The sequence below is a fragment of the Oncorhynchus tshawytscha genome, linkage group LG07, assembly GCF_018296145.1.
Source record: "Oncorhynchus tshawytscha isolate Ot180627B linkage group LG07, Otsh_v2.0, whole genome shotgun sequence".
Taxonomy (NCBI): domain Eukaryota; kingdom Metazoa; phylum Chordata; class Actinopteri; order Salmoniformes; family Salmonidae; genus Oncorhynchus; species Oncorhynchus tshawytscha.
In genome coordinates this window covers 17,749,371-17,774,137 of record NC_056435.1, presented here as the reverse complement: position 1 = coordinate 17,774,137, position 24,767 = coordinate 17,749,371, and the positions used below count along the sequence as shown (strand labels likewise).

The 24,767-nt window shown below is 42.2% G+C and overlaps 1 protein-coding gene across 1 annotated transcript; it reads right to left on the bottom strand.

Annotated features, from left to right (window-relative positions):
- Nucleotides 1-10,934: 10,934 nt before the first annotated feature.
- Nucleotides 10,935-18,759, bottom strand: LOC121846774 (zinc finger protein 239-like). The gene is made up of 2 exons (XM_042324163.1): nucleotides 18,545-18,759; nucleotides 10,935-12,820 (listed from the first exon to the last, which is right to left on the bottom strand). The coding sequence occupies exons 1-2, from the start codon at nucleotides 18,681-18,683 to the stop codon at nucleotides 12,075-12,077; spliced, it is 885 nt and encodes a 294-aa protein (XP_042180097.1). The 5' UTR covers nucleotides 18,684-18,759; the 3' UTR covers nucleotides 10,935-12,074.
- Between the last annotated feature and the right edge of the window lie 6,008 nt (nucleotides 18,760-24,767).

Below are 24,767 nucleotides of genomic sequence, written 5' to 3'. Positions count from 1 at the left end.
ATTTTTTAAAAACTGCACTGTTGGTTAGGGGCTCGTAAGTAAGCAGTCCAGTGTTGTATCCGGTGCATGTGACTAATACAACTTGATTTGAGATTTGTTTGGGCTAGAAGCTAGTGAATTTTAGGAAGACACGAGTTCTAGAAGCTAGTCAATTTTAGGATTCTATGGAAAGAAAAAGCATAAAAAACTATAGATTGTATATTATTATTCAGAAATACGTGTTTTTAATTGTTGACATGTATTGTAAAAATGTAACCAATTACAGAATTACATGTATGTGAAGTTTCATTGGAATTTCATAATTCCTACAATTAAATTCACTCAGTCTATTTTATAAGAATTTGTAAGATTCCTATTTGCATAAAGTAGACAGAGACCAGTCTTATCAAAATTAGATAATAGTATTTATTCTCGGAGCTCGCTACCATGGAACCACAAACAACAGTTTATATACAAAACATGACGTCATAGGTTATAAAATATCCTTCCTCCTATCGACCAAGACAAAACAGGTTCAAAAGTTTATTCCAACCCCCTTGCGCACACATTATTATCAAGATTAAATTCTGAAGTCTCACCTTCATCCAATCACTATTTAGAAGACAGTTCCAGATAATGGAAAACTCAGGAAAACACTCGCTGCCTTATCTAAACATTCCAGAGCTAAGTTGAGTCGGTTCAACCATAGGTTAATGATCATTTCTTTCTACTTAAAACCCACAATCCATTCCTCCACAACATAGCTGAAATGGTATTTATTAAGTTTAATTACCCCCTGTTTCAAGCTACACAATCCCTTCCTTATGAATTAACATTATTAATCAGATTATAATAAAACAGAGTAGAAGTTTTAATTAGTTATAGTTCTATTTAAAATGTAGATATTGTTTAGTCATTATTGATAAAATTCCTAACAGAAGACACCATGTTTATATTGTAGATGATTATGTGAAATGGAAGTTGTAGAGATACTCTGAATGATTGGCTATGAAAAGCCAACTGACATTTACTCCTGAGGTGCTGACCTGTCACACCCTTGACAACCACTGTGATTATTATTATTTGACCCTGCTGGTCATCTATGAACATCTTGGCCATGTTCTGTTATAATCTCCACCCGGCACAGCCAGAAGAGGACTGGCCACCCCTCATAGCCTGGTTCCTCTCTAGGTTTCTTCCTAGGTTTAGGCCTTTCTAGGGACTTTTTCCTAGCCACCGTGCTTCTACACCTGCATTGCTTGCTGTTTGGGGTTTTAGGCTGGGTTTCTGTACAGCACTCTGTGGCCTCAGCGGATGTAAGAAGGGCTTTATAAATACATTTTGATTGATTGATTGATTGATTGTACAACTGAAATGTGTCTTGGGTGCACATATTGGTGTAGTATGTGTTACACCTGTTCTGGCTTGTCCATCTCGTTAGTGGGAAGGTGTTTCACCTGAGCTGGTCCAGGTTCTATTTAAGAGTGTCTGGCCCAGTGCTCCAGTTGTCTTGATAGATGTGGAGAGTCAACAACTTTAGTTGCTCCACCTTTCTGGTTAAAGATGTTTTCATTTCAGGTTGAAGCTTCTTTCTGAAGAGAGCTTATTTTTTTAAATGAATCAATACAAGCAAACAAGATCGGTTCCGGGGATTGGTATGGCAAATACCTTACGATTTGCCTGGACTGAAAAGGAGGTGGAGCCGTGGAGTAGAGAGACATTTGGAAGGACCATTTTGATGGGATGCCTCAGGATAGAGGTGAAGGAAGTGCTCTGCCTTCAAGGGAACCCGAATGAGAAGGCTTTCGATGTGACGTTTCACAAAGAAGAAAAACATGACGAAGTAATGAAGATAGCAAAGGAAGCAGAGAAAACGGGACCCCTGTGCCATTATGCGGTGACCAGCCTGGCGAAGAACAACTTCAGGGTGGTCACCGTAACCATGTACAATCTGCATGTGAAAGATGAAGAGGTGAGGGCCTTTCTGGGGAGGTACATGGACAATGTCTCCTCAGCGAGGTACCTCAGGGACTCCCTGGGTTTCTGGAACGGGAGGAGAGGGTTCCAGGCGTTACTCAGGGAGTCCCCGAAGAGTGTGGATGGCTACCTCCATCCTCCGGCGATGTTCTCCCTGGGGGCTGACAGGGGAACACTCTACTATGCCCGTCAGCCCCGTTCTGCAGGCGTTGTATGGCCTACGGCCATATCCTGGCCTCGTGCAGCGCCAAGAGGTGTCGATTTTGTGGGTCGGAAGAGCACGAGGCCAAGGAATGTGACGAGCCCAAGGCTTGCCACGGGTGTGGCTCAAGAGCACACCTGTGGCGTGATTGCCCGGCTCGTCACAGGTCATACACGTCTGCAGCTGGGGGAGCGGGGGATGGGGGAGGAAAGAGAGGACGCATGCGCGGATTGTACGGATGGCACAGGGGAAAGGACGGAGAAGGACGAAGAAGGGAAGAAGGAAGAGGCGAAAAGAAAGAGGAGAGAAGATGGAAAGAAGGAAAAAGAAGGAGAGATTAAAAAGAAGGTGGAAGAACGTGGAGGAGCTGAGAAGAGGGAGAAGGGGACAGTGGTACGAGAAGGAGTGGAAGAGGGAACGGGGACAGTGACGGAGAAGGAGGGAGGAGTGGAGGTGGGAGGGGAGGGGGTGGGAGGGGAGAGATGGGGGAAGGAGTGGGGGACAGCCTGCCAGGCTTCCTCGAGGTCGAAATGATCGGGGATTTGGTGGAGGAGTTAGCGGGGATGGGACGTTGTGTCTCCCCGCTACCTCCTTCACCAAAGAAGAAAGGGATAAAGAGGGGGAGCTTGGCAGGAAGTGAGAGGGAGGTGGGGGGGGCTAAGAGAGTGGCGGGGGGGGAGGGTAATTTGTCCTCCCGGTTTGCCTCAGCCCCTTGCATTTTGATGACTCCAGTGAGGGGTCGGTGGGCTGTTTCCTAGAGGGATCCCAACTCCTGTTTGGGGAGATGGGGTCCCCTACATGCAGCCCCGAGGCAAACAGGGAGGGGGGGATGGTGGGTGGGGAGGGAGGACCCAACACACTGCCTGGGTCATGGGTTGGGATGGAGGACGGGGGGGCGTCAGGAGAGGAGAGGACGGTTAGGGCCAGACAGAGTAGGAAGGTAATGCAGGGAGTTAGGGAAGAAAATGGTAGTATAGTAAGTAAACCAGAGGAAATGACAACTGATCTAGGTATTTCCAAGGTTTATTTAAGGAAAGGGAAATAGATGTAGAGCAGGGAAACGTGTTTTTAGAACACTTGTCCCGGCGGTTGCCAGAGGACATTAGAGACGTGATGGAAGCCCAGATCTCACTAGAAGAGGTTGAGAGCGCTCTTAGGAGGATGGGAAAAGGGAAGGTGCCTGGGATGGATGGGCTGCCGGCTGAGTTTTACCTCAAGTTTTGGGGTATACTTGGACCAGTGGTTCTCGAAGTCTTGAAGGCCATCCTTGAGACGGGGGTCCCGGGGGGATCAATGGCTGTTGGTGTGCTGTCACTTCTTTATAAGAAGGGGGAAGCAACTGACCTTGGCAACTGGCGGCCATTGACCATGCTGTGCGTAGATTACAAGATTCTTGCAAAGGTTTTAGCAGACCGGTTGCGCACAGGCCTTCCCTACGTCGTCCACGAGGATCAGACGTACGGGTTAGAGGGCCGCTCTATAAGATGGAACCTACAGTTGATCAGGGATTCCATCGCTTGGGTTGAAGATAGAGGGCTGCCTTTAATGGTAGCAGCGCTAGATCAGGCGAAAGCTTTTGATCGCGTGAATAGATCTTTTCTATTCAGGGTGTTAGGTAGATTAGGATTTGGGGAGAAGTTTATAGGATGGATCCGTACTTTATATGTCGGAGCGGGGTGTCGAGTTAGTGTAAATAGTCACTTAGGTGACGTTTTTGACCTCTCGTCTGGGGTCAGGCAGGGATGCCCACTCTCGGCTCTCCTCTTCGTTCTGTACATGGAGCCTCTGGGGGCTGCCATTAGGGCAGACACAGGGGTGGAAGGCTTGTTGATCCCTGGAAGCGGTGGGCTGCGTGTTAAGATGACGCAGTACGCCGACGACACTTCCTTGCTGTTGTGCAAGGACTCGTGCCTGACAAGGTCCCTTGCCATCTTTGGGGATTTCACCCGAGCGTCTGGAGCAGTTCTGAACCATGCAAAGTCTTCCGTCAAGTTTTTCGGAAGATGGCGCGGTAGAACGGATGTGCCTGGGGGTTATCTCTCTGTGAAGGGGCCCTGAGGATTCTCGGGGTTCATTTTGAGACCTCCGGCTCAGCGACGCTAAACTGGAACATGCGTATCGCAGTGGTACAGAGGAAGCTAGCAATGTGGAAGGCTAGGTATTTGTCTTTTATGGTCAAAGTCCTGGTCCTAAAGGTGGATGTGTTGCCGTCTCTTTTGTATTTGGCATACATCTACCCATTGCCGGCTTGTCTAAGGAGGCCTCTAGTGAGGCTTGTGTTTCAGTTTATGTGGAGTGGCAGGTGCGAGTGGGTCGCCAGGGCACGCATGATCTGTCCCATCGGGGAGGGAGGTAGGGGGGTACCACATTTCCCCCTCAAGCTGGACGCCATTTTTGTTTCTTTCTTGTTGACGGAGCTTGCTCGTCCGGTTATACACCCGTCCGGTTACCTCCTGCGGGTGTTCTTCTCGTATAAGGCAAGAAGCGTAATGGTGTGGTCTAACGGGTCCTCGGGCGGAACAGCTGCCGTGGCACTTTGGCCATGCGGCCAAGTGGCTGCGTGCGCACCCCGAGGTTGAAGTTGCCCGAGTAGGTTTAGACCACAGGCACCTGTACGAGGAGGTCAGGCAGGCAGGGAGTCCTGCGCCTGTAGCGGGCATCTCGTCAGTGGTCTGGGAGGGAGTGCAGGCGCGGGGCCTGGACAACAGGCTCAAGGACCTGAATTGGTTGGGCCTCCATAAGCGCTTGCCGGTACGTGCCATCTTGTACCGGTATAGTTTGGTGCAATCCCCCACCTGTCCAAGATCCTCTTGTGGCAGGGGGAGACTGTGCGCCATGCCTTCTGGGACTGTGCCTTTGCCGGACTAGTCTGGGCTAGGGCACGGGTGATGCTAGGTGTGGTTAGGAGTGATTTTGTTTTGACATGGGCTAGGCTAGAGAGAGGCGTAGGGAGAGCAAAGGGAACGGATAGGGACAGGTTTCTGCTCTGGCTTCTCATGAGTCTCTTTAAAAGGGACTGTGGGAAGCCAGGCAGAATTTAGTCAAGACAGGGAGAGATTGGGGGTGGAAGGGATAGTGAGAAGGGTGGAAGGTGATTTGAGGGGGAAGATGAAGAGGGAGGAGAGGAAGTGGGGAAGCATGCGGCACGGGAGAGGTGGAAAGGGGGTTTAGGGCTGGGAGTGTTAGAGTGAGTTTGGTAAGGGGATAGATTAGGGAAGGGGAGATAGGAAAGGGTTATGTATTGGTTAGGTATGACGGGGAGGGACGATGCTCCCCTGAGGTTTGTTTTTGTTTGATGTTTTTGTAAATAGAATTAATTAAGAATGAATGAGAATTATGATTTTGTAATAGTATGAATGGTATTGATTGTAATAAATTATTTTAACCACCTTTTTGGTTTACTTCCTGTCTTTAAGTTTGTTGTGGGTTTTTCTTTTGTTTGCCTCTTCTTGGACAGATTTAGTGGGTCTCATGGTGGGTGTCTTTTAGGTCCCAGTTGTTACTAGTCAACTTCCAGTGGACACCCCCATAGTGTCTTTCAGAACCCCTCCTAAAACCCCACATGTTTAGTTTTGGCTGTTGTCAGTGATTCATTTTTAGTTCCCTCTTCTGTTTAAGGGACATTTTTGGTTTTCTTGCTGGGGAACGTAACAACAAACAACGTAGTAAAACAAGCTTATATTTTGGGTTGTAGCATCCAGTTCTTGTTAATCAAAGGCATTTCCTTGAAATGTTCATTAGTCTTTCAGTTGTTATTCTTCTGTTTGCTGTGTATGTTTTTATTTGTTTTGTTTTTCTGTGAAATGCATTGCATTGCATCCATGTCTGAAATGTGCTGTTTAATTAAAGCTTGGATTGAACATATTGCAAAACAAATTTACCCAATGACCAACCAATCAACAGATTCTTGCTCCATCTTAGTATGAAAAACAGTATAAATTCAAAGCATTTGTTGAAGATGAAAAATGTTGAAATCAACAATATGTCAAAGGATTCAACTACTGAGAACTGAAGCAAACAAATGGATCCAACAGATCAATCCCACTTTTCAAGCCTGCTGAAGGCGTGGTGGAGTGGTAAACACCACTCCTGGCTCTACCAGGGGCTTGAGGTGGTCTCCCACAGCTCTGCTTATGTCATGTCCTGTGGCCTTGATGTTCCATTTCTTGACTGCCCCTGCAACACAGAAAGAAACACATTTAGTCATATTATATACAACACTCAGTGCCGGTTCCCCAGCAAATCTTAAGCTTACTCACAGATTAAAATTATTGTTTGAGCTGTCTTATCTCAAAGCGACTTGCACAGAATTATCTTATAATTTGTGGTAGATTTAGCCTGTTCTGGACTAAACAAAGCCGATTGCAAGAGGGCAGATAAGAGCTACTCCAGGACTAAATGGAAGCTTAAATGAATCTTTCAAAGAGGCAGGTTTAACTTCTGCTTAGTGCTGTTTGTGAGGGAGCCTGGACTATCTGGAATGTCTACATGAAGACCAACATGCACTACAGAGGCCAGACCAGTACTTGTGGATAGGAGTCACCCATTACATTACTTTGAGACCGCTTTCGTATGTACAAAGAACATTGTTGCAGGAATTAAATAACTCTATGTTTTAACACCCAATTAAAATGAAACACTCTGTCAATTCATAAGGATTTGTAAGACCCTTATTTTATAGTAATGGACAGAGCCCAGTCTTAAAGTCAAACAGCAGATTTTATTCACGAGAGTACTGAACACGGTACAGTTTACCACAGGTTATAAACTGAAAATGACGATGGGACAGTTTGAAAACTAATGACTCTTCTCCCACCCTGGTACAAAGGCAGTATCTCAAGCCTTCCCACATCGTCTCCCTACCAATTTAATATAATTTATGACTGAGCCAAGGTCTTCCTGTGTAGATAAGCATTCTAGCCAGTCTGACGATAAGTTCATTCATTTCTACCAAGGAACAGACAGTCATTGTTCTAATTCTTGATTATATTTACACACATTATATTCAGTACTAGGATTAAAAATAAAATTCATACATATACAGTAACATAATAGTATTCTGATTAGTACATCCTGATTGAAATGTATACATAATTAGTCATTATTGATAAAAAAATTCCCTTAACAAAAATGCATTGGAGATAACATCTCTGCTTGAGACTCGAGGATGGCCTTCACCCAATTCTCTCCAAGTTCTGATCACTTTGAGGTTTTTGGCATCTGGAATTTTTAATTATGAAACTGGTGATTTGTGTGGTGCCAATGAAGCAACTGCATGTTTAATTGTTCAAAGTCTGCAAGGCCATTTGTGAACTGGGGAGTCTTTACATCAAGTTTCCTGATGTTGCTGGTCAAGCCAACTTTAAAGTGCAATTCTATGAATATGGGCACTTCCCAGAGTATATTAGGGTGAGAAACACGGTCTACTAATAGTTACTACATAGTAACACGGTCTACTAATAGTTACTACATAGTAACACGGTCTACTAATAGTTACTACATAGTAACACGGTCTACTAATAGTTACTACATAGTAACACGGTCTACTAATAGTTACTACATAGTAACACAGTCTACTAATAGTTACTACATAGTAACACGGTCTACTAATAGTTACTGCATAGTAACACGGTCTACTAATAGTTACTGCATAGTAACACGGTCTACTAATAGTTACTAATAGTTGCATAGTAACACGGTCTACTAATAGTTACTGCATAGTAACACGGTCTACTAATAGTTACTGCATAGTAACACTGTCTACTAATAGTTACTGCATAGTAACACGGTCTACTAATAGTTACTGCATAGTAACACGGTCTACTAATAGTTACTGCATAGTAACACGGTCTACTAATAGTTACTGCATAGTAACACGGTCTACTAATAGTTACTGCATAATAACACGGTCTACTAATAGTTACGGCATAGTAACACGGTCTACTAATAGTTACTGCATAGTAACACGGTCTACTAATAGTTACTGCATAGTAACACGGTCTACTAATAGTTACTGCATAGTAACACGGTCTACTAATAGTTACTGCATAGTAATATGGTCTACTAATAGTTACTACATAGTAACTACATAGTAACATGGTCTACTAATAGTTACTACATAGTAACTACATAGTAACATGGTCTACTAATAGTTACTACATAGTAACATGGTCTACTAATAGTTACTACATAGTAACATGGTCTACTAATAGTTACTACATAGTAACATGGTCTACTAATAGTTACTACATAGTAACATGGTCTACTAATAGTTACTACATAGTAACATGGTCTACTAATAGTTACTACATAGTAACATGGTCTACTAATAGTTACTACATAGTAACATGGTCTAATAGTTACTAATAGTTACTACATAGTAACATGGTCTATTAATAGTTACTACATAGTAACATGGTCTATTAATAGTTACTACATAGTAACATGGTCTACTAATAGTTACTACATAGTAACACGGTCTACTAATAGTTACTACATAGTAACACGGTCTACTAATAGTTACTGCATAGTAACATGGTCTACTAATAGTTACTACATAGTAACACGGTCTACTAATAGTTACTACATAGTAACATGGTCTACTAATAGTTACTGCATAGTAACATGGTCTACTAATAGTTACTACATAGTAACATGGTCTACTAATAGTTACTACATAGTAACATGGTCTACTAATAGTTACTACATAGTAACATGGTCTACTAATAGTTACTACATAGTAACATGGTCTACTAATAGTTACTACATAGTAACATGGTCTACTAATAGTTACTACATAGTAACATGGTCTATTAATAGTTACTACATAGTAACATGGTCTATTAATAGTTACTACATAGTAACATGGTCTACTAATAGTTACTACATAGTAACATGGTCTACTAATAGTTACTAGTTACATAGTAACATTCCTTTCCTCTGGAAAAAGAACAAGCACAAATAAACTAATACGGTTCTTAGAATGAAGAAGAATAAAGATTGACACAGACAAAGGAATATATTTACCAAAGGAAGTAACCAATTTACTGTCTTTGGTTATAAGAGCCAGTACACAGTGAGTTGGTATATGTACCATTTGTGATCAGTTCTTCATCTGAACTGTCCAAATGGTCATCATCCGGTATACCATCCAGAGGTTGGTCATCATCTGGTATACCATCCAGAGGTTGGTCATCATCCGGTATACCATCCAGAGGTTGGTCATCGTCCGGTATACCATCCAGAGGTTGGTCATCGTCCGGTATACCATCCAGAGGTTGGTCATCATCCGGTATACCATCCAGAGGTTGCTGCTGCTCTATTATTCCAGACAGGAAGTAACTGAGTTCATCAGTGTTGTGTTATTTTGGTGGTCCACCACTAGTAGTAAATCTCTCTTCTGATCTCTGCTTTCTCTCTTTTTTAAAAGACAGTTTAAGGTTTTTCCACAGTCTATAAAAAGGCAGAGATAATTTAATAATAGAAGTGATGTCACAAAAATTTGCCAATGAGAAATACTGATAATGCAGATATCTCACCTCTAGTTGTTGTTTCTTCTTGTAATCCTGATAATAATGCAGAAATCTCACCTCTAGTTGTTGTTTCTTCTTGTAATCCTGATAATGCAGATATCTCACCTCTAGTTGTTGTTTCTTCTTGTAATCCTGATAATAATGCAGAAATCTCACCTCTAGTTGTTGTTTCTTCTTGTGGTCACATTTCCATTGAATTCACTGCAAATTGCAGCCCAACCCGCTTCTTCTACTGCTCAGTAGCAGCAGTGTGGTTTTACATTGAATAACTGGATGGTTTGACAACTTTTGTTTTGGAACGTTTTTGCATTCACACTATTGTTTTGTTTTTTTAAACAAATTATTTTTGCCTCTGCCTTTGTTTCGTCTCAAGATTCACACCAGTATTGGTGTTTTCTATTCCGGGTTTTAATGAGCACCATTAGACCAACAGCAGGTGTTCATACTGAACCTAATCAGGATTAACCCATGTGTTCATACCGAACCTAATCAGGATTAACCCAGGTGTTCATACTGACTTTAATCAGGATTAACCCAGGTGTTCATACTAAACCTAATCAGGATTAACCCAGGTGTTCATACTGACCTTAATCAGTAGTAACCCAGGTGTTCATACTGAACCTAATCAGGATTAACCAAGGTGTTCATACTGAACCTAATCAGGATTAACCCAGGTGTTCTCATTTAGGCTTATTTACCTGACTCCAGCACTCCAGTCTATGACTAACTTTGCCTAATTTAAACCACGTTCAGGAAAGCTTATTAAATGTCCTAGTTTAACTAGTCCTGGCTTAATCTAAGCCCTGCAGGGTCTGAATGAAACCTAATGTCAAGTGGGATTGATCTGTTTGATCCAATTGTTTGTTACAGTTTACAGTTGTTGAATCCTTTGACGTATTGTTGATTTCAAAACTTTTCAGTTTCAACAAATGCACTGGGTTGGTTGAAAAGTGATACTGTTTTGACATAGTGGAAGATATACTGAATTGATACTGTTTTTCATACTAAAATTGACTAAAATAGGTGCTCATTGGTTATTCAAGAGGGCGGCAGGTAGCCTTGTGGTTAGAGCTGACAAGGTAAAAAATATGTTGTTCTGCCCCTGAACAAGGCAGTTAAACCCACTGTTCCCTGGTAGGCAATCATGTTAAATAAAAATTTGTTCTTAACTGACTTGCCTAGTTAAAGGTTAAATCAATTATTAAGTCTGTTGATTGTCAATCATTGGGTAAATTTGTTTTGCAATATGTTCAATCCAAGCTTTAATTAAACAGCACATTTCAGACATGGATGCAACACAATGGCTTCACATGAATTTACAAAAATAAACAGAAATATTTAATACACAACAAATATAAGAGGATAACAAACAGAAGATTAACAACTGAAAGACTAAGGAAAATCCAATGATTAAAATATTAACAACATGAGGCAATATTTAACCATAACGAGATGGACAAGCCAGCACAGGTGTAACAGTGACTAACGAGGTGACACCAATCAGTGCGTCCTACATGCTAAACGTAAACGGGAGCTATACGCGCTGACGAGCTATACGTGCTAAAATCCAACCTAAAAACCAAAGCGTGTAAAACCTTCCCCTTTAAGACAACACATATATCCAATATTTTTGATAGACAGGTTTGCTTACCACCAACAGAAAACAACTTCAATTTCACATTATTATCAACTACAATGCTTCACCTTCACCAATATAAACATGGTGTCTACTGGCTGGCAACAATTAAAAACAAGAACAAACACGTATTTCTAAATAATAATATACAATCATATTATTTTTCTTTCTATAGAATCCTAAAACTCACTAGCTTCTAGAACTCACTAACTTCTAGAACTCTCATCTTCCTAAAACTCACTAACTTCTAGAACTCTCGTCTTTCTAAAACTCACTAACTTCTAGAACTAGCTCCTTAATATCCGTAGTAACTTTCCACCTCACTGCAGAGCTTCTCTCTCTTTTCAGGGTTCACTCAATAGGCATGTTGTTGGATCAGGGCCAAGTCCCCAATGTCATGCTCTAGTACATTCGGGTTGGCACATCTGAGAATTAACTCTGATATTTTAAAAGCAGAGCAACAATGTCAATATAATTGTAGCCAAAAAATGTCAGTTGATTGCATGAATAATTATGATTCATAAATGTTAGATGAATTGTAAATATGAATAATCAAAACCAAACCTACACTCATTTGTTAATATATATTGGCAATAATTCACTTTGTGGTGAGGCATGGAATAATAAAACATGTATATTTTGTCAGGCTGGATGTTTGAAATATGAGTAGGTGATTTGAATCATGCTTCTTCAGTAGTGGAATAAAGACAATTAGCCTTATTTACAACATATTTTCAATGACATTTGGCTAAGTGGGATAGTTCAATGATACATGAAGGAGTTGTTTCATGATATGTATTTTCTGATGTTTGATCAGATGTCTTTTATCAGAGTATCTCTTGTCACATTGATCACAGCTATGAGATTTCTCTCCTGTGTGTGTTCTCTGGTGTACAATAAGATGGTTAGATGTAGTAAAACTCTTTCCACATTGATCACAGTTATAGGAGTTCTCTCCTGTGTGTATTCTCTGGTGCACTGTCAGATGGCCAGATTGACCAAAACTCTTCCCACACTGATCACACCTGTAAGGTTTCTCTCCTGTGTGTGTTCTCTGGTGTATAGTCAGACCACCAGACTCAGTAAAACTCTTCCCACATTGTACACAGCTATAAGGTTTATCTCCTGTGTGTATTCTCTGGTGTTGAGTCAAACTGCTAGATGAGGTAAAACTCTTCCCACATTGACCACAGATATAAGGTTTCTCTCCTGTGTGTATTCTCTGGTGTAGAGTCAGAGAACCAGATGTAGTAAATCTCTTCCCACATTGACCACAGCTATAAGGTTTCTCTCCAGTGTGGATCCTCTGATGAATTTTAATGCCTGATGAGGTGAATCTCTTCCCACAGTCAGAGCAGCAGTGAGTTCTCTTCCCTGTGGATCTCTGCAGGTGTTTCTTGAGGTGTTCTGATCTGGAGAGACTCTTCTCTGCCTCATCAGCATCATGAAGTTGTTGAGGCTCCCCAGAGGATCCACAATAGTCCCGTCTCTCTCCTGTGTGAACAACAAAGTCAGACAGATGACTAAAGGCCCACAACAGCGGTAATCCACTGTAAAAGGTGATGCCAACAGCGTAGCCATGATGTTGTACAACAATTGACGTCTGTAATGAATGTTAAAATTATTTGACAATAGTCTTAAAATGAGCAAGAATAGTCATATTTTGTCTTGTTTTCACATTAGTAGTAACATCGATGATTGTAGGCTAGAAATAAGTTATTCATGTTGTTGAAACCCTAAACAGTGTGCCAGATGACTTTTGGTCTCCAATATACAGTGGGGGAAAAAAGTATTTAGTCAGCCACCAATTGTGCAAGTTCTCCCACTTAAAAAGATGAGAGAAACCGGATTGCACTGCAGAGAAGGTACGGTGGGATTCAAAATGGTCAGTGATCTGTTTGTTAACTTGGCTTTCGAAGACTTTAGAAAGGCAGGGCAGGATGGAAATAAGTCTGTAATAGTTTGGGTCTAGAGTGTCACCCCCTTTGAAGAGGGGGATGACCGCAGAAGCGTTACAATCTTTATAAATCTCGGACAGTACGGAAGAGCGGTTGAACAGACCAATAATAGGGGTTGCCACAATGGTGGCGGATAATTTTATAAAGAGAGGGTCCAGATTGTCTAGCCCAGCTGATTTGTACAGATCCAGGTTTTCAACTCTTTCAAAACATCAGCTAACTGGATTTGGGTGAAGGAGAAGCTGGGGAAGCTTGGGGAAGTAGCTGCGGGGGGTGGGGAGCTGTGGCCGGGGTTTGGGTAGCCAGGAGTAAAGCATGGCCAGCCGTAGAGAAATGCTTATTGAAGTTCGCGATTATCGTGGAGTTATCGGTGGTGACAGTGTTTCCTAGCCTCAGTGCAGTGGGCAGCTGGGAGGAGGTGCTCTTATTCTCCATGGACTTTGGTGTCCCAAAATGTTTTGGAGATAGAGCTACAGGATGCAAATTTCTGTTTGAAAAAGCTTGCCTTTGCTTTCCTAACTGACTGTGTGTATTAGTTCCTGACTTCTCTGAAAAGTTGCATATCGTGGAGACTATTTGATCCTAGTGCAGTACGCCACAGGATGTTTTTGTGCTGGTCGAGAGCAGTCAGGTCTAGAGTGAAACAAGGGCTATATCTGTTCTTAGTTGTACATTTTTTGAAAGGAGCATGCTTATTTAAGGTGGTGAGGAAATTACTTTTAAGAGAACAACCAGGCATCCTCTATTGAAGGGATGAGGTCAGTATCCTTCCAGGATACCCGGGCCAGGTCGATTAGAAAGGCCTGCTTGCAGAAGTGTTTTAGGGAGCATTTGACAGTGATGAGGAGTGATCATTTAACCGCGGACCCATAACGAATGCAGGCAATGAGGCAGTGATTGCTGAGTTCCTGATTGAAAACAGCAGAGGTGTATTTGGAGGGAAAGTTGGTCAGGATAATATCTATGAGGGTGCCCATGTTTACGGATTTAGGGTTCTACCTGGTAGATACCTTGCCAATTTGTGTGAGATTGAGGGCATCTAGCTTGGATTGTAGGACGGCCGGGGTGTTCAGCATGTCCCAGTTTTGGTCACCCAACAGAAAGAACTCTGAAGATAGATGGGGGGAAAATCAATTCACATATGGTGTCAAGGGCACAGCTGGGAGCTGAGGGTGTCTATAACAGGCAGTAACAGTGAGACATTTCTGGAGATATTCATTTTTATGAAATTGGTAGAAGAAGCACAAACTGTTTGGGTTTAGACCTGGAAAGTATGACAGAACTTTGCAGGCCATCTCTGCAGTAGATTGCATCTCCTCTCCCTTTGGCAGTTATATCTTGACGGAAATTGTTGTCGATGGGGATGGAAATGTCAATTTTTGGTGGCCTTCCTAAGCCAGGATTCAGACACGGAAAAGACATCAAGGTGGGTGTAAGTGAGCTAAAGCAGTGAGTAAAACAAACTTAGGGAGGAGGCTTCTGATGTTAACATGCATGAAACCAAGGCTTTTATGGTTACAGAAGTCAACAAATGAGAGTGCCTGGGGACACACAGGGCCTGGGTTAACCTCTACATCACCTGAGGAACAGAGGAGTAGGATGAGGGTACGGCTAAAGGCTATCAGAACTGGTTGTCTAGTGCGTTGGGAACAGAGAATAAAAGGAGCAGATTTCTGGACGTGGCAGGATAGATTCAAGGCATGATGGACTGACAGGGGTATGGTAGGGTGCGAGTACAGTGGAGGTAAACCTTGGCATTGAGTGACAATAAGAGGTTGCATCTCTAGAGGCACCAGTTATGCTAGATGAGGTCACTGCAAGTGTGGGAGGTGGGACAAAAGTGTTCTTTGAGGCATGTTGAGTATGACTAGGGGCTCCGCAGTAAAATAAACCAATGATAACTACCCTAAACAACAGTATACAAGGCATATTGACATTAGAGAGACATAAAGCGTGGCATAAAGCAATCACAGGTGTTGATTGGGAGAGCTAGCTAAGAAAACAGCGGGTAAGACAACAGCAACAGGTAAAATGGCGATGAATGGGCAGAGAGGGTCAGTTAACTACACACAGGGCCTGAGTTCGAGGCTGGGGCCGACAGAAACAAAATGGAGTACCGCGATTAATGAACAGTCCAGCAGGCATCAGCTATGTAGCCAAGTGATTATAGGGTCCAGTGAACAGCAATATATGAACCAGGGAAGCCGCTAGGTAGTCAATACTACGAGGGCACATCAGATGAAATTGCGTTGGCAGACCAGTCGTGATGGATCGGCGGTGCTCCGTGTCGACAAAGGGTCCAGGCCAATTGGCAAAAGAGGTATTGTAGCTGGAATAATTTTGTTTGCCAGCCGGGAGATGCACCTGGCTCGAGGCTAACTGGTGCTAGCTTCAGGACAAGGGTGTTAGCCACTATAGCCAATCCGGTGCAAAGGTCCAGAACTTACGGCAGGAATCCGGTGATATAGTGGCTTCTAGTCGTCTTAGTGAAGAGTCTGGGAGGCATCAGCTGTGTAGCCGAGTGATCATAGGAGCCACTGAGCAGGCCGGGAGATGGGCCTGGCTCAAGGCTGGCTTAGGGGCTGGGCCACTCGTTGGCAGCAAGCTAGCTGCGATTATCTGCTGTAATGGCCCAGAGCTTACAGCAGGAATACGGTGATGTAGTGGAGAAAAACAGTCCGATATGCTCAGGGTTGATATCGCGCTGTGTAGACTGGCAGGTATTATCCAGGCTAAAAGCGGCTGGTGTCTGAGCTAAAAAGGTAAAGGCCGCTGCTAGCAGTGGCTAACAATGACTAAATAGCTAGTAGCTAATTAGCTGGTTAGCTTCTGATGGCTAGCTGCTGATGGAGGTTCTAGCTATTAGGTCTATAAAAAAAAATTGCAGATCCGTATCATAATGGGTGAGGCATGTTGCCGGAAGGTATATTTAATTTAAAAATGGAAAAAGATTGAAATATATTGCAATATATACAAAAAAATACAAAAAATTCTTACCATTTACAACAAACACATCTTAATGCTACACCATCTTGGATTACAAGACGACTCTGATAAAAACCATTGGGATTTAGCAAAGTCTGAAATTATTTAGCATTTCTGTGCCCACGAAAACTGTTTTCCCAGCATAACATAAGGAGACACTAAATTATATATAGTTTGAGTGCATTTCAGAATGCAAAAAAACTGTCCGATAGTAAGATCCCGTATTTAAGTTGAAGTTCATCATATGACAATACGTTATGACTATAACCACTGTTCCCTGAAAGAGGGAAACTAGGTACAACATACTATTAAATCCAAGCCTCGCTGGAAGCACCACCGTCCACAGGTGATGAGAGTGAGGCTTGGATTTATTCCTTAAAATGTAATGCCGCTCTTCACCAACCCAGGAAAGGGCGGGGACAAAAAGGTGTTGAACCTCGATTCCCTCCTTAAGGGAAGAGTAATTATAATCAAAGTTACACTCCCTTTCAGTCGGTCAACTTCAATCAATACAATCATCCCCAAACCGACCCAAATGGATACTAAATGAAACGACCACCCAGACTTACCCCGCAAGATGCGTCAGTTTTGTCAATTTATTCATTGTCTTTTGTTCGAAACACTCCTGTCAATGTTGAGTAAGGACGCACACCTGATTACGCATTTTGTAGTAGGACTAGTCTACCTGGCATGCACACAAATGTAGGCCTATAAATGTGCCCATTTGGGGACGTCTGATATTATTTCAGATTGTCTTAATGCACCACCACTAATGAGTTGTGGAGCTTCTCAAAGTATTTTTTCACCTCCAAACAGCAAGTAAACAAAGTCTAATCAAAATCAATTGCGAATGACAATAGTTCCTCTAAGTATTTTTATAAAATATTTCCAACTCGCCCTTTCGATAACCACTTGGCAGAAAAGGGAAAAATGTAATGCTCTGATCCAGTGGAAATGTCATAAAATACCTGATAACTGTCCAGAACTCAATGGAGCAGGAAACTGAGGGCCTAGAATATTTTATACAATGTTGCAAGCTTGCTACCAGAGTTTCCTGACCCAGTTGATTCAATGTTTCAAGTTTGTTGTAGACAGGCCATGTGCAGCCAATGTGATTTCTAGGATATTTTTTTATCAGGATATTTTCTACCTGCAGAATGCCATGTTTTCATTTGTTGGCTTTATGTAGGCTATTTTTTTTACATAGTTGGCATTGGCAATAAAAGTTACTTTTAGATGTGTATAATTTTCATTTAGATTTAGAGAGAATGTAGATGAATCACAGACAATGATTTTGAGATACTATTATAATTTAAATTAAACTGTTCCACGAAAATGTGCATATGAAAATCATAACTGGCAGAACGGCAGAATTTATGAAGTCCAGGAGCAGAGGGAAGCTACCTCCCTCTCGTCAGGTTATATTGATGACTGGCTTTCTCTAGTCATTTGTGTGTATAATTTATTTAATCAAACAGCGTGCTTAAAGCATCAGACAAGTTCAGTACATATAGATTTCATAAAAACACATGGGGCGATTGGTAGAAAGAACAGATGACTCTTGGTTGACCAAGATGTATTTTAGTTGGGGACAGCACTGGAACATGATTCTGGGGCTCCCGAGTGGCACAGCAAACACTGCATCTCAGTGCTTGAGGTGTTACTACAGACACACTGGTTCAAATCCAGGCTGTATCACAACCGGCTGTGATTGGGAGTCCCATAGGGCGGCGCACAAATGGCTCAGGGTCGTCCAGGGTAGGCAGTAATTGTAAACAAGAATTTGTTCTTAACTGACTTGCCTAGTTTACCAAACCATGTCTATGGGCAGCCATTTTGTTATTGTTTAAAAATCCCACACAACCCAGCAATCTGCAGTTCAAACAATAACAAATCTGTCATTCCACCACTGTTTTGGTAATAAAATGATTATGGGGTTGGAGAAATGTAACTACAGACAGACAGACCTATGAATGCAAGGACTGACCAGCCATGATATCAACATTATACTTTTAACCATGTTGAGGCTATACAGTGTTGATTTACATTGTTTCTAAACATTATAGTAAAAAAAATCTTATTTGGGGTTCTGATGGGGTACAACAGTTGAACTAAGCTCATGAGGCATGTGTTATATTCTTCAAGAATCAATGGCTAAAAATAAATAATTTAAAAGTCAAAATATGGATGTAGCAATTGCAGATTTCCGCCTTAACACCAAACATCAATTCAACAACTGTAGAGTTTGTGCCTCTGTTTTTAAGACAGTACTTACTAGTGTTAATCCGGGAACGGTTTCTTAAAACCATCTTATGGCTAAATTCATTGTTAGAACCATTGGATGCCTTAAGAAGCGTTTGGGAAACTGGGCCGAGATATCCAGTTTCCTCCTCCTCTTCCGATGTAACAGTCATCTCCCCCTCCTCTTTCACTCCATAAACTGCTTCATCCTCCCCTTTTACTGTAACATCCTCCTCCTCTTTCACTCTGAACGCGTCTCCCTCTTCTTTCACTGAAACGTCTTTCTCTTCTTCTTTCACTGTAACAGCCTCACCCTCTACTTGTTTTTGTATTGTAACATCCTTCTCTCCCTCCTCCTCTTTCACGACAATGTTCAGCCACAGACCCTCTTTCTCTTCCTCCTCTCCTTTTACTGTAACATCCCCCTCCTCCTCTTTCACTCTGAACGCCTCTTCCTCATCTTTCACAGTAACGGCCTCACCCTCTACTTCTTGTTTTACTGTGATATCTTCCTCCTCTTTAGAAGGAGGGTAGCTTAGTAACCTCATGGTTGGAGATGTTAGCTAGCTAGGCTAATGCTAACTTAACCAGCCCGCTAGCTGACTAATAACAACACAGTAAATATGAAATTAAATCGGATAACTAACTAGACGACAGAAGTGGGTTTAAAACACAGTGGCTAATATACACTAAAGCGTCTAAAGAGCTTCATTGGTTCGTCAATTTTGTCTAGAAAGCTACCGAGCTGGCTGACGAACTGTTGCTGCTGTTGAAAGAAGCGTTCCGTCCACTAGATTGTACGTCACACCAGCAGCATTGCCTTAAATTCCCAGACCGCCATCTGCTGACTGGAGTGGGTAACGCAGTTGAGTAAAAAGTATATTTTATCTTCAGGAAGTATGAGTTTTTACTCACCAGTGTAACAATACAGTGTGGTTAAAGACTTAGTAAGCCATTTGTAGACACGTTATGGTTACCTATAAGTACAAACAGTTATGTTTTTTCGTTATTACATATTTATTAACTTATTTTGTGAACTCTTCCAAACTACCCACAATGCAGTATTTCTTCACGTCATATGGATGATCAACTCTGTGCTACTGAGTTTGTATGCCAGTGTAACGGTGTAATGAAGTTACATTTTTTAAATATATGTAACCTTTATTTAACGAGGCAAGTCAGTTAAGAACAAATTCTTATTTACATTTACGGCCTACCCCAGCCAAACCCTAACCCAGATGATGCTGGGCCAATTGTGCACTGCCCTATGCGACTCCAAATCACAGCTTGTTATGATACAGCCTGGTTTTGAACAAGGGGCTGTAGTGACGCTCCTAGCACTGAGATGCCGTACCTTAGACTGCTGAGCTGCTGGTGTGTTTACATTACACTCCGTGTAATACACTCAGTGATAAAGGTATGGGATTCACGGTAATCCACAGCAGATTTTTGGAGAATTTGAAAATTGAATGGTCCTGGGATAGAAATGTATAAAGTTGACATTACATCATACATTAGCAATTTATGTTTTAGTAACTACTGTTGTTGGTTTGGCGTCAAATATTTGTACCTCTTGTTTCATGAAGTGATGTCACTGAGTACTGCCCCTATATATACAGAGCATTCGGGAAGTATTCAGATCCCTTCACTTTTTCTACATTTTGTTACGCCTTATTCTGACATGGATTAAATATTTTTTCCCCCTCATCAATCTACAAATAATACCCAATAATGACATGACAATACCCCACAATGACATCACAATACCCCACAATGACATCACAATACCCCATAATGACATCACCATACCCCATATTAAAAAAGCAAAAACAGGTTTTTATAAATTATAAATTAAAAAATATGATTTTCTTTCAAAAACAAGGACATTTCTAAGTGACCCCAAACTTTTGAAATGTATTTTAAATGATTTTTATAACAAGGCTAACGTAATACAATGCGGAAACAGTGGGAAGGAATGTTGTTACACCATGTAGGAGCAGTATAGACCTAGTCTGTTCATTATATACATCTACATGATGTATTGTTACACCATGTAGGAGCAGTATAGACCTAGTCTGTTCATTATATACATCTACATGATGTATTGTTTTTATTTTTATTTATTTTTACCCCTTTTTCTCCACAATTTCGTGGTGTCCAATTGTTGTAGTAGCTACTCTCTTGTCTCATCGCTACAACTCCCGTACGGGCTCGGGAGAGATGAAGGTTGAAAGTCATGCGTCCTCGATACACAACCCAACCTAGCCGCACTGCTTCTTAACACAGCGCGCATCCAACCCGGAAGCCAGCCGCACCAATGTGCCGGAGGAAACACCGTGCACCTGGCAACCTTGGTTAGCGCATACTGCGCCCGGCCCGCCACAGGAGTCGCTGGTGCGCGATGAGACAAGGATTTCCCTACCGGCCAAACCCTCCCTAACCCGGACGACGCTAGGCCAATTGTGCGTCGCCCCACGGACCTCCCGGTCCCGGCCGGTTACGACAGAATTTGGGCGCGAACCCAGAGGTGTGATCAATGTGGGAAGAGTTTTACTTAGCCAAGCAACTTGAAATCACACCAGAGAATACACACTGGAGAGAAACCTTATAACTGTAATCAATGTGGGAAGAGTTTTACTCAAGTCAAACAGCCTGATATCACACCAGCGGACAACCTTATGGCTATGATCAATGTGACAAGAGATACTCTGATAAAATATATCTAATCAAACATCATAAAATACATACATGAAGGAGTAGTTTCACGATATCAATTAAATACTGTCACAATGTAGAATGTTTTAACATTGTTGAAGGAGTATTTTAATGATGTCCCGATGTAGAACCCTAAATGTTTTCCCCCTGTTTAATTTGATAAATTGATTTCAGCATGATATGGATTTTAGCCTCAGGGGAAAAATCCAGGCTCTGAATCGAAAGAGTATTATTTATGTGATTTAACAAAACTGTACCAATAAAAAAAGAGTTGTGTTACACTTACCACATTGTGGTAAGTGGTAAGTACACTGACCAATGTGGTAAGTGTAACACAACTCTTTTTTTGTCTGAAAAAGTCTTCAGTGATGACGTGTTCCATCTATTCCAGGGGACAGCAGAGGAATTTCATCAATTCCACTCCTTCTTCAATACAAGCAGTGAATATCTGAAATTCACCCTCGCCTTTGATGAGCATGAAACAAGTTACCCGATGGTTGAACTATACTTTTCTCGTCAATCATCTTAAATACTATGCTTAAAAACTGGAAATCAACCAATCCTCCATTGTTAACGCAGTGGAAAGGTCAAATGCTTTTTGATCTAAAAATGTAAAGTGACAGAGATAAATAAAATGGTTAAGTTACGGTAAAGTTTAAAAGATCAAATAAAATATTTTTCCCCAAAAATGTTTGAAGACCTATTGCAAAGTTACACCTCACTGTTCTATTTTTGGAGTTATTACATTTAGAACTCAGAAGAATGATAAAGTCAGGTGTGAAGTAATATGGAGGACCAGCCTATTCCCTATGATGTAAACTACAACAGAAATTACTTCAAATGTAGAACTTCACATTAAACCAATCGTTGCGCTCATGACTTGAGTGATTAAAGTAAACCAACATTTTGGAAATACATAACGCCATCTAACCAAAAATCGAATAATATTAGCTATATGCAGTTATCTTAGCCAGCCAGCTAACATTAGCTATTTAGCCAACTAGCTATTAGCCTAACCAGCATAGCCAACCAGCACGGTTATGGTCAGCGAGACTAACTACCGGAGACCAGTTAGAAGCCAACTAACAGTAAGCCAAGGTGGAAAAAGTTACAAACTCCTGTAGTCTAATTCACAGAAAACATGCTGAAAATTAGTGATGGGGAAACAAAGCATCCTGAAGCATTGGCTCTTACCAGCCAATTGTGTTAAAAAAAAGGTTAATTACTCAAGGCTTTGAGCAACACAGAATTTAGAACAGCTACATTTTTATAGATGAAGTCTTTATGACATCCATTAAACCACTGGCCGTGTTCGAGAGCATCAAATCCATGCTGCGTTGTGGGTAAACGGTGACTGGCTGACTGATTTATAAATAATAATAATGAGTATTTATTTATGATGCAAGTTGATTTGTAAATTAGTCAGTCAGCAGTCACCTGCACTGTCGGCTGCAATGTCAAACGAGCCCAATACCAAACCAATCAGGTGTTCGACAAAATTATTCTTCAGACTTCATTGATCATGTGCTGCTGATAAAGTGACACTGCTTTGAATTATACTTAGCGACTTCAGTACATGCCTCATAGCTCCAGTCTCAAACTTAACCCCGTTCGTGTTGAAGAAGAGGAGATCTGCTAGATGGAGAAAGAAGCTCTCGTGAAAGAGGAGGAGGAAGAGGAGGCTGTTACAATACAAAAACATGTAGAGGTTGAGGTTGTTACCGTGAAAGAAGAAGAGAAAGACGTCTCAGTTAAAGAAGAGGAAGATGTTTGAATGTTAAATGATGAAGCATTGATGCGAGTAACCAGTCTTGTTCCGTACATCACAACACATCCGGGTATCTCAAGCACCCCGGTAAAAACACAAGAATTGCAGTAATGAACATTTACCAACAGATGGAATCATCTTACACCCATAACATCTCCCATTTAATAAAATAGGACAGGAGGTGTCAATTCACTAACAAAACAAACCTAGTAACAATTTCCAACATGAACAGTTTAGAATTGTATTATTATTATTTTTTTCTCATTTTGATATTCTCTTAACTTTTATCTCTGTCTGTCAACAATCCCTGATGGGAAACCTACAGATTAAGTATTTTTGGTGGCTGGGACAGACGCCCGCAGCGTGAAAAGACAGGGGGCGTGTCTGCGAGGACTGCGGGTTCTCGCACAGGCGTGTCACCTGAATGTCTAAGGGGAGAATTGATGGGCGAAGGAGCGGCCGACCTGTGATCCCCTGGCTCTTCGCCCAGTGCCTCAGGCCCCATGTGACTTGCTGGGGTTCTGTCTTTTGTCATGCGACCCCTTTGGTCATCAGGGTTCTGAGTAGGTGCTGGCTCAGCAATCCGAAGGTCAACCCTGTTACGACGGTACAGTGATCCATTCACTTCGACCAAGTAGGAGCGTGGTGCCACTTTCTGTACACAGGATCCGAGTCTCCAGAGGCCTGTCCAGTCCCCTGGTAGTGGCTTCATTCGCACCGTTTCACCCACCCTGAGCTCAGGTAAGTCTTTTGCTGATTTGTTGTAGATGAACTTGGAGACCTGTCTTCTGTGACGTAGCTTCACCAGCACGTCTGTCACCACACATGGCTCCAGGAGAGTGCTGGCTACTGGTAGAGCTGCTTTTAAGCGCCGTGCCATGAGGCGCTGGGCCGGGCTGCTATCCATGCCTTCTGTCGGGGTATTGCGCCACTGCAGGATTGCTTTCCAGGCATCTTTGCCCTCTCGCAGAGCCTTTTTGCAGAGGTTCTTTGCGATTTTTACTGCGGACTCCGCCTTCCCATTAGCTTTTGGGTGTCGTGGTGATGAAGTGACGTGCTCGAACTCTCATCCTGCAGCAAATATTCGGAACTCAACTCCGGAGAATTGGGGTCCATTGTCTGAAATTACCCTATCTGGCTGGCCATAGCGGGCAAACTGAGCCTTGCAGTGTTTGATCATTGTCTCTGCTGAGAGGTCGGGGAGGAGGTCAATCTCCCAAAAGTCTGAGTAATGATCGACTACCAGCAGAAAGTGTTTGCCACTGTGCTGGAAGAGATCTAGACTTACTCTCTGCCAGGGGCGCATCGGTAGCTCGTGGGACATCATCGTCTCTCGCTGTTGCTCAATGGCATATTCATTGCAGACTGTGCATTTACTGACATAGTCTTTGATTTCACTCTGCATTCCTGGCCAATATAGTGTGTCACGTGCTTGTCTGTAACAGGCCTCACCTCCTATGTGACTTGAGTGCACACGCGCCAACATCTCAGGGCGCAGAGACCGGGGAATAACGACTCTCTGACACTTGAATATTACTCCGTTTTGAACACTGAGCTCCTCTTTGACTGGCCAATATTCTCTGACGGCTAAAGCAGTTTCTTCCTTGCAGTCGGGCCAGCCCATCAGAATCACAGACCTCAATGCCTGAAGTTGCTCGTCCCTGTCTGTGTGCTGTCTGATTTGTATAAATGTTACGGCGCTGGTCCGTAACATTGAGGTAGTCAGCCTGGTTGATGTGTTCAACATTCACTTGCTCTGTTTGTAAGCTGCACA